This window comes from Physella acuta, unplaced genomic scaffold (assembly GCF_028476545.2).
Source record: "Physella acuta isolate Inbredline_101_S28 unplaced genomic scaffold, ASM2847654v3 ptg000038l, whole genome shotgun sequence".
Lineage (NCBI taxonomy): Eukaryota > Metazoa > Mollusca > Gastropoda > Physidae > Physella > Physella acuta.
This window is the reverse complement of record NW_026731558.1, coordinates 1,204,584-1,218,352: the sequence shown is the minus strand read 5'-3', so window position 1 is coordinate 1,218,352 and position 13,769 is coordinate 1,204,584. Positions and strand designations below refer to the sequence as shown.

At 45.9% G+C, this 13,769-nt stretch overlaps 1 protein-coding gene across 1 annotated transcript in view; it reads right to left on the bottom strand.

Annotated features, from left to right (window-relative positions):
* Positions 1-13,769, bottom strand: part of LOC131943096 (homeobox protein Meis1) — a 121,348-nt gene that overhangs the window by 12,855 nt on the left and 94,724 nt on the right. Inside the window, exon 9 of the mRNA XM_059303122.1 lies at positions 2,962-3,107. Coding sequence (XP_059159105.1) covers positions 2,962-3,107 — 146 coding nt within the window. The remainder of the gene's footprint in view (positions 1-2,961; positions 3,108-13,769) is intronic.

The following is a 13,769-nucleotide window of genomic DNA, read 5'->3' as shown; positions in this document are numbered from 1 at the left end:
TCTGATTCTTACATCTTGATGTCAACATCATCGTCCCCACATCATCTTCCCAGACTGTAATTTACTACATCTGCAACTGTCGCCTCGGTCTCCGGTGTCGAGGCAGAGCTTCCACTAGGTGGATGGATCCGGTGGAAACCCTCAGGGTACCATTGATGCTCCACCGGCATTTTTTAATCACAGAAATTGTGCTGTAAAACTAGGCTAAAAACCCCGGCTGATAATTGTTTAACGGAAGTTCATGCTCGTAAATCACGTGTTTTTTTTTTCTTCTTTTAGTTTTATAATATTATAGCTTAGACGTATTTTGAATAATAGATTTACAAGTGCTGGATGTTGTTGTGGCATTTTGGACGTGAGGATGGCGTGTAGACATACAGCGAGACGGTCGGCGGGAGGCAAATATCAAAGTGACCAGCAGATACGTTGGGTCAGGGCACACATTCTGGTGACGTCATGAATTAATTGGGTTGGAAGTAAATGTTAGGATCGCATTAAAATGTCACACAGGCGTGTTGAGGGGGGGGGGGGGTGTGGAAACAAAGCGGACAAGCAGGTCACCGTGACCTCGTGGACATGTTGATACAGGATGTGTAGGTTGATCACTGGTCAGGGGAGTGTTGATATTCTTTGAGGTGTTAGGGCTAGGGAACAGCAGGTAACTGAAAACGTTATTTCCCCCCCCCCCCCCCTTCTCCCGTTATATCGGCTTTCATCTAGACGTGGGAAGATGTACTTCAACCCCAAACTTAGACTTAAACTTGGCTCTGGGAACATGCTCCCCAGTACTCCTCACTCAGCCAAAGGAACACGTTCCCATCAACTCGTACTCAGCCAAAGGAACACGTTCCCATCAACTCGTACTCAGCCAAAGGAACACGTTCCCATCAACTCGCACTCAGCCAAAGGAACACGTTCCCCAGCCCTCGACAGCCACTGGAGCCGCCAGTGTTTATTGGGCCCAGCCCTACGAGTCACGGGGTGAGGCGATCGACGCGTTATCCCGGCGACTCCATTCAGAAGATGGCGGAAAGTGTATTGGAAATTGCATCAGCGGTGATTACGGTTTTCAAACCAGTGCTCGGGCGATCGTAACCTTTGCCAAACTATTTTCCCGAAAAAAACCGGGTAACTAGATTAGTCCCATTCCCTGCGTCCAAATTGTTCCAATTTACCCTGACCCTTTTGTCTGGGCCGACAGGCCGGAAGGCTGAAATTGTATTTATTTTCAAATTGCGATTAATAGATAAAAAGAGAAAAACTTCGAATCTCTTTTAGCCAGTCATCACACGTAGCTCAGTCACGTGGGTTAAAAGCATTTGCTGTACCGTGTTGGGTGTGCACGTTGCTTTAACCCAGCACAATGCTCCAAGAAATGGGAATTACTGAGGGCAGTTGAAACTAACAGCGAGGGGCATGGTGGTGAATTGTGGGTAGTAAACGTCGTATCTGTTTAGTATGACCACCGGAGACTCACCAGTTCCGGTATGCGCGAGCATTTATTACGTGTAGACCTGTTGGTGGAGGCGTGCCACTACAGATGGCGTGTGTTAGATCTTTAACATGGCGTTGTAAATAAATAAAAAAATTGAAAAAAAAAAAGTTTTAATTTTGTAGCTGTTTTTAGCTTACACCAGACTCTGGACGGGCCGACAACTCAAACAGATAAATTCTAGACATAATTACAATGCGCGTGTTTTGTTTTTTTTTCTTCTTTCCTTGAGCTAAAAACGCCAATTGGACAAAACGAATTCTCCTGACTTTGATGAAGAGGCGAGGCTACTCCGTCCTTCGTGTCAGAGAACCCAGACATGTGGCCATCAGATCAGGGCTCACCAAAGCACCCAGATTACACGTGCAATGGGAGGGGCTCCAGCTCTGACAGCGAAGCAGATGGGAGGGGATGGGTTAGCGGTAATAAGGTGAAAACGAGGCGGTATTGTTCGAATATTCATATCGAATACAGCCAGATATATATCGGATGCTTCTCCGCGAATAAACAAGAACGGCTTATAAGCCTTTAATCATGGACATATGATAGGAGTATAATTGTAGGCATGAATTCAGGAGCAGGGGACTGGGAGGGATAACGTTTTGTTAGTCCAATCACGCAGCGTCTGAGCGCGTGAGCAGGTCTATCTGGCCAGGCAGCCGCGGATCCTAACTGTCAACTTGATCCGCCAGAAGGACCTGAAGCCTAACGACAAAGCCCCAAAACTAACACCCTATTGCGAACGCCGAGAACGCTTCTGTCACTCAAAGTAGCGTTTCTCATTAGCCGGCGGTGGGCTTTCTAAGTCGTAGGCTCCGTGTGTACTGGGGTCTGCAGGCTTAGGCGGGAGCTAAGATCATCATAGCTCCCCACAGACCCGGTGTAATGCCGGGATTGGGGGAGGAAGAAGAAGACACGCCGCCGATCTCCTGGGATCACGGATGGCAGAGTTTAGTTTTAGACCTGTCTCGGCGCCGCTTAAAGGATACAGGTTTCACCGCTGGAAATATTAATCGACTTCTAAAGCCAGGTTTTAGGACTCAAACAAAAGTGCAAATTAATTTCACGGCAACGGGATAATGGCCGACCTTGCGGCCTTCAGAAGTGACGGGGTTGGGTGAGGGAGAAGGTTCATTTATAATTGAACATGTCGCGAGGGGGGAGTGAGCAACTTTTGTTGGTTCAAAACACACGGAACCCCTACTTTCAGGGGAAACTGTAGGTCATGAATCACATGGCCAAGGGTTAAACCATGATTTACAGGGCCAACAGTAGACCGTGAATTACATGGCCAAGAGCTAAACCCTGAATTACAGAGTCAATAGTAGACCATGAATTACATGGCCATCAATAGACCATGAATTACATGGCCCAAAGCTAAACCACGAATTAGCTGGCCAACAGTAGACCACAAAAGGTTAACTGAAGTCTGGACTAATCAGAAAAACAAACATTACTACACAACTTACCGATAAATGCTGGAATAACCACGCCCTCATAATATTTGTAGCCACTTTGGGGAAAATTCCTCGTTTTTTATTTCTCTTAGAGCCTCTCTCGTCGTCTTCATCTGCCGTACCTTCACCCGACCCGACGCTGTTGTCTAGACCATCACCTAGGTAACAGAAGAAACAAATACCACTGAAACTTTGTTCTGGTGCATACCAGTGATTGGGTGATATAAATAGTGTGTGGTGTCAATGGTGTGTAACAAGTACATGTAATAGTGACGATTGTGACGTAGCCTGTGTTGTTGTACAGTTTGTCTGATGTAAACTTAAACTCATGTGTCGATGTGAACACCTCAAAACTTGCTAGAGCGGCAAGATGTCTGGCGCTAAGCGAAAGGATGTGAAAGATTTATAAAAAAAAAAAAAAACGAAACTTAATTAAAAACTTGAAAGCAGGCGGCGGCGGATTCATTGAAACGATTGATGTTGGGCTAGGACTTGGCCTCAATCCTGTCCTGTCAGAGGTGTCAATCATGCACGCCAATGCCCAGCTACTTATCGACCTACAGGCTCGGGTATCTTCACTAATTAAAGGAGGGCCTTGATTCCTCCTGCCCGAGGACCGGGTGTTAATTGCCTGGCGCCTTTGATCTGGGAACACCGGCCCAAACGCTTTAATTGACGCGGACGCCATGTTATTGTCTGTCCGAGACAAAAGCAAACAGTTTCCAATTTAATTCCAGAGCGTCAGGCGGTGCTCACATTCCCTCACGCTCGTGTATGTGGTACTCACGCTCGTGTATGTGGTCTTACTGCTCGAATACATTCCCTCACTATCGTGTATGTGGTACTCACTGCTCGAATACATTCCCTCACGCTCGTGTATGTGGTACTCACGCTCGTGTATGTGGTACTCACTGCTCGAATACATTCCCTCACGCTCGTGTATGTGGTACTCACGCTCGTGTATGTGGTACTCACTGCTCGAATACATTCAATCACGCTCGTGTATGTGGTACTCACTGCTCGAATACATTCCCTCACGCTCGTGTATGTGGTACTCACGCTCGTGTATGTGGTGCTCACAGCTCGAATACATTCCCTCACGCTCGTGTATGTGGTGCTCACTGCTCGAATACATTCCTTAAAGCTCTCTCACACAATCACAGCAAACATATCTAGCAGCAACCTTATTACAACCACAACCAACAAACCTCGTGAAACAATCAAACAGTACAAAAAACAACATGCACTGTAACAACAAAACCCAACAACCACATCCATTCATCCATTAAGCAATCAAACATCCACAAATTTTTCTTCAATAAATATTTTCTTATTACGTTAAAGATACGTTCGACGTGTGTAAGAAAAAAAAAACGAAACATTTTCTAAGATGCGCGGCCGTTTAGTTTTCCTCCGTTCTACGCAGCTTCCATCTGCGCACCAACATGCCAGGACGCACACTGAGATACGCTGTGCACCTAATCGCGCCCTGACCTCTACTTAGGTTACTCTAATGAAAGGCCAGCCCACAAGGTATCAAATCCCGGACAGTCACGCCGAAAACCGCGAGACGTGTGTAACGTAATCCGTGACGTCGGAGCAGATGATTTAATCCAATTGGCCCCTCAGATGTTAATCCTGCCCGGGCAGTGTCCCTAAAATAAACTTAACAATTCCACGAGCAGCGGACAAAATCCAGCCAAACTGCTCACCCCAATTTTTCCCCCCTCAGTAACGCCTATTCGGGATCACTTGACTTCACAAATAGCCGTGTGTGCCGAGGACCGCTAGAGTAAACACATCCAGGGCCGGCCTTTCCTTTCGTGTAACAAAAGGCAGATTGGCTCCACAACATCGCCACGGGATCCCCGCGGTTTCAATTTCAGCTAACTCAAAGGGCAAATAGAAAAATTCAACCCTCGTACGTGAAGGGTTCTGATCCCTTCAGCACGCGAAATAGACGAGTCGAAAACACGTGACTGAAATTGCTTCTAAACGGTGCTGGCCGTTAATGAGCACTTAAAGAGTGAACCGAGTAAATTGTGTTACACCACTAGGCAGTAACTCTTAAAGTTACAAGCGCGTATCGTCAGGCCTGCAGGTCACGTGGTATAATAGCCGGCAACACCCGGGCACATCTTAGGCCGGCGCTAACTTAAGACGGGACCCGGCGAGTAATGCACGTCCGTGGTTAGCGAAAACATCGTGTCGACTTCAAACGTCTGCTGGTAGACATGACAAGAGAAGGGCTAAGTCATGGGCAGGGATAGGATGGGGGAAGGGGGGGGGGGCTACGTCATGGGCAGGGATAGGATGGGGGGGGGTGCTAAATCATGGGCAGGGATAAGATGTGGGGGGAGGCGGCTAAGTCATGGGCAGGGCTAAAACAAGAGCAGGGCTAAGTCATGGGCAGGGATACGATGGGGGGATGGGGGCTAAGTCATGGGCAGGGATAAGATGGGGGGATGGGGGCTAAGTCATGGGCAGGGCTAAGTCATGGGCAGGGCAGTTGTAGATGTGGAGCTGAACAATAGCTCTGGGTAGTTGGAGTTGGGTGGGAGGGGGTAGACTCTAAGTAGGCCAGAGAAAATGGGCAGAAAATTTAGATTAGGGCAGAGAAATGGGGCACGGAGCTGGGAGTATGGCAGAGAAGTGGGGCAGGGAAGTTGGGCAGACACCCAGGAAACTAACAAGCACATATGAGCCAGGTCTGCTGGATTAAACCAAAGTTTTGACGGAGGATAATTTTTGTTTTCCCGGCAAAGTTTTCAAAACAGAGAAAAAAAAAGGTAAGAAAAACAAAAAGATAATAGCTCCCCACCCCTGCCCGGGCTAGCAACCGTGTACACAGTACAACGGAGTCGCCCTATCTTATGCTGTGTGGCGTCGGAAACCTAAAGACAAACAGCTTGATAGTAGTGGTCGTTTTATCTGGTGGGGTTTTCTTTCTTTTTTTTCCGAAAAAATTGCATGTGTATTTCTACACTTTAAGGCGTATCTCTAGCTAACAGCTCCTTCAGATAGAATACAATGGTAGCATAAACACAATGTACATTGTCTTAAGGCTATTGCCCCATGTCTAGGGTATTGATGAAAATTTTCTTTTTCATATTTCAACCCTCAACTTTGAAAATTATGTGAGTGGACATGGGTCAATTCAGTAGGTCAGTTAGCTGTAGTTCAAGCTATTAAATGACGTCATCCCCATGACGTCATAAATCTGGGAAATGCCTATGTCGGTCGCGTGGATTAAGAAAAAAAAATGTAGCTGGCTGTAGGAAAACGACCATCTTAAAAAAAAACAAAAAAAAAACGACGGACTAATTACCAGGTTCAGGCATAGGATCACAAACATCCAGTCGTTTCTCTCCCCCTCCCCTCCCCTCACGTCTGACCCTAAACCTTTCGTTTTGTCTTAGCCCATAAACAAGGACGATAGTCATTCTCGACCAATTATTAGCTTTATCGTTATCATCGTTGCTGTTCGAAGGGACAGTAACAGTAGACCAATAGAAGGGAGAGAATTCCTGCAAAGGGGGGAAAATTGAGCATCCCGCGCAAATAGCCCTTCACTGTCAATCGAAGCCCGGCCGGTGATCAATCACTGGCCGATGGCCTGGGGCGGTCTGCGGGCTACATCAGTACTGAAATAGTTTCCACATGACGCGCTCTAAAGGCTACCTAGTGTAGCCGGTAGATGGCTAGAGGTGGGGAGAATAGGAATATAATCTTAGATTCTATCACGAGTAGATGGTTAGAGAGAATAGGAATATAATCTTAGATTCTATCACGAGTAGATGATCACTGAGATGGTGCTGAGGGTGTCTATATTATTAGGTCAGGTTAATGGTGTGAGGTCATGTTGAGGCTGTCTATATTAGGTCATGTTGATGGTGTTAGGTCGTGTTGATAGTGTCTATATTGGTCATGTTGATGGTGTCTGTATTAGGTCGTGTTGATGGTGTGAGGTTATGTTGAGGGTGTCTATATTAGGTCGTGTTGAGGGTGTCAGGTCGTGTTGAGGGTGTCTATATTAGGTCATGTTACTGGTGGCAGGTCGTGTTGAGGGTGTCTATATTAGGTCATGTTGAGGGTGTCAGGTCGTGTTGAGGGTGACTATCCTAGGTCATGTTGAGGGTGTCAGGTCGTGTTGAGGGTGACTATCCTAGGTCATGTTGAGGGTGTCAGGTCCTGTTGAGGGTGACTATCCTAGGTCGTGTTGAGGGTGCCTATATTAGGTCGTGTTACTGGTGGCAGGTCGTGTTGAGGGTGTCTACCTAAAGACTTAACATGAAAACAAGACGCAACGTATCGAACTACAAATCCCCACGGGTCAACAATAGGCAGCTGATCGACCTACAGGCCGATGGCTTGGCCAGGGGATTCTGGCTATGATGGCCAGCTCTAGTGGGATTATGGCATTGATTATAGTATCTGGTTCTAGCGTCGGTAGGTCTTGGTACAGAGCCATGAGATTGATGAGTATCTTAGGAGCCACTTTGGGTAAAACGTACACTAGAGCAGATTGTAGAACATACACTAGAGTAGATTGTAGAACATACACTAGAGCAGATTGTAGAACATACACTAGAGTAGATTGTAGAACATAGACGAGCATTAGGGCAGAATCGTGTCTAGACTAGCTAAAACTGCCATCTTCTACCCCCATCTAACACCACGTTTTTCTTAAGGACAGTTTAGCGTTAACTCGTGGCTCCAGTTGTTGCGGGGCGATGGTTTGGAAAATGTATTTCTTCTCCCCAAACTGAAACCAATCGCCGTGAAGGCAACCAACCGTGACAGCCACGTCCATGACGTCGTGTTTACTCACGTGGAAATTTGCAGACGAAATTATTCGCTTTGAATTAAACGGCCCTGTGTTCGCGATTGTCGCCAGATGATTGCGTTAGGTTGCCGGTGCAGCTAGCTGGCAAGAACAATGGGAGAAGTTCGCACCACACAAACACACAAGGTGCGGTGTGCAACGGATCCACGGCTCGATAATGGCGCGCTTTTGTTGGCCCAAATTATGGCAGGGCTGGATCTCGACCCCAAGTCTTTGGAGGTCTCGATCTCCGCGGAACTTGTTTGGTGCATAGACTACACCGGTCCGCAATTAATCTAATTACAGCCTCATTTAAATATCGCTGAGGAGATTATGTCAACAGTGTTGTGTTTTGTGAAGAAAGGGCGAAGCTCTGTGTTCAGCTGAAAACGATGAGACAGTCGGGTCGGTAGGGCTCATATACTATCACCTTAGGGCTCATCTACACAAGTAAGGACTATCACCTCAGGGCTCATATACACAAGTAAGGACTATCACCTTAGGGCTCATCTACACAAGTAAGGACTATCACCTTAGGGCTCATCTACACAAGTAAGGACAGTCACCTTAGGGCTCATCTACACAAGTAGGGACAGTCGCCTTGGGGCTCATGTAACCAAGTAAGGAAAACCGGGGTGGGGGCTAGTACACCAAACTAAGAACAGTCAGGGTGGGGGCTCCTAGACCCAAGTAATCTGTAGAGATAATGACCTGGACCGAAGAAGATAATGAGGATGACGACGACATCGCCGGTGGGACGATGGGACGTCTGAGAATGACAGGTCCAAATAGGCCGGGGCAGCCAAGTGGTGAGCGGCTCTCCTGCGCTTGGCAGCTCTATGGGGGCCGTGTAACGACGGGAGATTTACATGGCCTCTTTCACGTCCTGGCCGGGTTTTTTTTTTGGCCCGGGGGGGGGGGGGGGGGGGGGGGGGAAGATGGGAGGAAAGTGGGGAATTTTTTTTTTCTTCTTTAAAACTAGAGCCAATGAATAGAGATTGAAAATGGTTATATCTTTCTTTTTGTCAATTTCCAAATTGAAAGTAAAAAATATATAATTTTCAAAAGGGAAAGACTAGCATTGTTTGTTGATATATATATATATATATATATATATATATATATATATATATATATATATATATATATATATATATATATATATATATATATATATATATATATATATATATATAAAGTGAAATGATAAATTTTTAATATACAACAAACAACTGGTGTCTATAGACCCCCCCCCCCCCCATCCAGCCCAATGCTTATTGCTCTCGTGAGTTCTACCAGTTGTGGTCTCCAACGCCTTTGATATCTCAATTAATTTAGTAATTGTTGGCGTGTTTTTCATTAACCGGCTAATAAATTCTCCGAGCCACCAGGGCGGGGCTATTTTTGTCCGGGCCCATGTGTCCGATAACGAACCTAGATTTGATAGCCGGCATATTACTCCAGCAGCAGTCAACTCAATGTAACTGTGATGACGTACAACAACGGCGACCGGGAATTCCCTCAAGCTCATCAGGGTATTGTAAGTGGGAATAGTGTCGAAAGGGGGAGGGGAGGTGCGGCTTTACATACAGACAACTAGTCGAGAAATAAATGTCATAAACTTGATGAAATCTATCTAGGGTCCCACTAGCATGCGTAACACTCCTCCCCCTGATGTAATTTATTAGAGCCACTGTTGTTTTTATTCTGTATTTTATCTATATTTTATAGTCCTAGGTTGGGTTTTTTTTTTCTGGAATTTAAAAAAAAAATCAATTGCATGAGGGTCGCTGATGCGAACAAGGTACCGCGTCAGCAGATAGAAATCTTCAGCTCCCCATTGATTCCCCGTGCAGGCGTCAGAGACCGTTTTTATCATCCTTTTTTTTCTTTCTTTCATTCTTATTACTTGAGGGGAGGGGAAGGAGGCCCCACACGGGCATCGGAAGAGCCAGGGTAGCGTGTTAGTCCTTTACGCCATTCCGAACTTCTTCCGAGGGCGCAGTCAAGGGAAGGCAGGAAATGATGTGAGGGCGGAGAGATAGGCAGCCTCGGCGTGTGCGTCCGCTAGACTGCTCACACGGATGGGGGTGTGATTGCTTGTATGTATCAGAAGATTTTTTTTTCTTCCTTAGGAAGAAATTTTTATGTGGTCCTGGGTCGCCATAATTGTCCTACCACGTTAATAGGGCTAAACATGAAACAACGAGAAAGGAAGACGTATTCGTCTTTACTAACAAACCGGAAGCGGAAATAAGCACCGCGCGGGTTGGCCCCCCTTGCATTAATATCCATATATTTAGTATTTTAAAGCTCCCATATTTACCTTTAAAAAAAATCCACTTGAGTTTATTTTCTTTATTCAACCCAAACTTCCTATATGTTTTTATACCCCGTCCACGGCACCCAGCATCTTCCTAGTCTGGTTGCTCCGCGTGGATGGAGGGGGAGGGGGTCTCATGCATAATTCATGACTTTATCGGATTTCAAATATGACTTCTTGCAGATTTCTTACTCCTTCTGCCGGAGATTATCAGCCGGCTGCCAGGATTGAAGCCGGTTCCGTATACGCGTCAATAATAAGGGCCGAGTGGCCGAGGCCAAGCTTTCACCATTTTGGGGCCATAAACTACCCCCCCCCCCTTTTTTTTTTTTTCTTCTCCAGACGGCTGGCCAGCACTAAGACGAAGTACACAAGACGTTTTCGCCTTTTTTGGTCTTGTTTACGTCACGATTTTTATTTTTTTTTCCGTCTTGTTTACGTAATGATTTTTTCCCGCGTTTTAGTGTGGAATATATTTATCTCAATGAGGAGAACCGGAAACAGTACTCCAACCCCAAAAGGCTTTTAGCACACGAGTTCCGTTAAGGGGGAGGGAGGGGGGGGGGGTGATCTTTCAACGGACGTGTTGTCTGACGTCAATACCTTTCTCGCAAAAGTTTCAGACGAATACATTTTGAGTAATTCTCTGAAAGGTCTAAATATTTTCTTTACAGGGACAATCTCGTCTGTTATTTTAGAACCCGTATTATTTATACTTTAAAACCATGTTTAAATGTCTAGCTATGAGTAGTAGAAGTATATTATTGTATAAGGTGACGTCATGTCTGTAGCAACCAGACAGGAAGTAGTTATATGTAAATAACATGTGACGTCATAAAACTTTGCCAATGCACGCGCCAGAATTTGCGCGCGCCTCACACGCGGTGTTATAGGCCAGCGTCAGACGGAGTACAAAATTGTCGGCATCGGGGATAAAAAGAGGGGTCGTGAGTGTGTGTGTGGTGGGGGGGGGTGAGGGTGGGGGAGGTGTGTGTGTGGCGGTCGGGTAAGGGGGGGGTGAAGGAAATTGTATTGTCAATCTAATCGCATAATGCATGGCTGAGTCAATGGCCCGATTCCAGCGTCCAAATTGGTCCGGTGCCGTCCGTCTATCGATCCCCCGCTCCAGAAGTTCCGCAGTCGAGAAGCCAGATTGGTCGTCAGCGATATAACAAACAAATAAACTGCATTCAAAAGTTGGGCTTGTCTTCAAGTCACCCTCACGTCAAAGGGGGATCACTCTGATTAATAATTATTTTACAGTGTTAATCTCCCCTTCCTTATGATATTTTTAACACGTAGGTATTGTTTTAGAATGTGGTCGACATTCTCCAAATTTGGCTTTCACAAAAATCTTATCTGGCACTTCGGGTCTAAATTTTTCTGGTCCTGTCGCCGTGTTTTCCCTCTGTGTGTGGATTTGGAGGCTGATTAATTATTTCCACAAATACAACATGTAAAAGGCGAGAGCATTAAGCAAACACACAGAGTGCTGGGGGGATTAAGTGAAGAGGGTCTCATGGCGTGGTTGGGCGGGGTGTTGAGACTTGTGACAATGGCGGGGATCCGACGGAGGAACTTTTCTTTCACCCTTTGTCTTCTGCCAGTCGGCAACGGCTGGTGACGTCATAATGTAGCAAAAGTAACCTCGACAATTATGCAGTAGGGCTTTGAAAAAAAAAACTTTAAAAATTACTTAATTTTTTTGAAGTTTACTGTATTTTATAGTTAGGAGTCAATTTTTTTTGTTGCTCATTTTTTTTTCTAGGTTCGATATTTAAATATGTTGACAAAAAAATCTTTCCGATTGAATGATTTCTCCTAGTTATAAAACTAAAGTCCTTTGTTCAGAAACAAGGGACCGTCAAATGTGAAATGTGAAATGAAAACAACAGCTTTAACCACTGTGAAAATATCTGCCGTAACGGTGTGACCCGGGCCGGTGTATGGGTGGCGACTGTCGGCCTCCGTCTAATTGAACTAGTGGAAACTCCCTATCGATTCCAATCAGTCCAACACATTACCAATACGCGTGTCTGAATCGCAAGTCACTCGGGTATCGCCTAAAAGAGCCCCAGAACTGACTACATTCGCCAATATACATCTTCCTTTCATTTCCCCGATACAAGAGTGGGGGTGGGGGGTATGGGATATTCTGGCGCCACCGTTAATAATTTTTTTCTATTCCCGGGGAAGTAAGTGGCGCCCTGCCGCGCCCTGCCGGACAAGACAGATTATTTTTACATTGAATTTACCCGCGGCTCCGCTGGCTTTGATCCCGCTGACAAACTGCAGCATTTAATCCGCAAAAAAGGCGACGCGGGTAACGGGTAAAATACAATATAGAAAATACGAAAAAGATTTTTTTTTTATAACGGACTGGAAGCGACTGCGCATGCGCCATGTATTATTTACATCCGCCCGACAGAATGAAAATGAGTTTTCTTCTCATCCCTGCATGTAACATTACACCAACCCTTAATGCCACCAAAATCCCACCGTAAACCCACCCGTCTGAGAAAACAACCCGACCCCGGGATCTTCTAGCCCATACCTATCTCCACTCACGTTAAGCTAGAGAGGGAAAAAATGTGCGATTATCACCAACATAAAATTTACAAATCGTCCCCCGAACCATTTTTTTTGCACATCTCTACCCACATTTTGCGCACCTATTACAAGGAACCAAATTTCCTCTGGCTACTAGTACACGGTGCGGGTGTAGAGCGGAGTCAGCCTTCTTGTCGTACCCGACGGGCACTGTTCCCCACACGCTAGACTCTCCGTGACTCCTGCGGCAAGCTGTAAGCCACACCGATGTCAGTCTGTCATCGTGCGGTCCAGGAGTTAACCCCACCGAAACCTACCCAGACCCACCCAGACCCCACTGAAATCTGGGAAAGGCTAAAGTGTCCCTAAATTAGGTTAAACAAGTAGCTACAAAATATTTATTTCTCTTGTTGCTTTACTGTTTTCCGGTTACCGGCTGCAGGGAAGCTAAACTGGACCGTGAAATGGAGCCGGCAAGAGTGTATAGAGCCGGTTCTACAGCCGGCCCCAGTGTATTATGACACGTGTTTCTCAGTTTTCCAAGCATTTGTCTTAATGTCTTAAAATCCGTGAATGAATTTTACTTACCAGATTAATAAATTTAGAAGAGAAAAAAAATGAGGGTAAGCCGTTACCAACATAAACATAGAAGACAGGCGGCAATGAAAGATACCATCGGCTTGAACTGAAGGAAATTACTTACTGTTATCTCACACTGCGAGATATTCAAACCAAAGAGGGTGAAAAAAAAATGGAAGTCGTAACTTTTTTTAAGCAACACTAGGAGGCTGGGAGTCTGGGATGAGGATGGGAGGATGGTAGGATGGGGGGGAGGAATGCCCCAATCCGAGACGCCTTGAGCCGACAAAAAAACAGCACGGCGCCAAGCGAATGAAAGTTTTTACCCATCTCGTATTCGTTTACGCGAAAAGGCATCGGATTCTGGGTGTAGAGGGGTAAAAAACTCGCAGTTTTCAGGAAGCGAAATGTTGAAATTGTGTATAAGTGGCTGTTGCCGTGTGGAGGGGGGAGGGGGGGGGGGGGACTGGCGTCTGACTGAGAGGCGCTAACGATACGGTTGACTGCATTCATTCAATTTTTTACACCGCTGCTTTTTTTGTG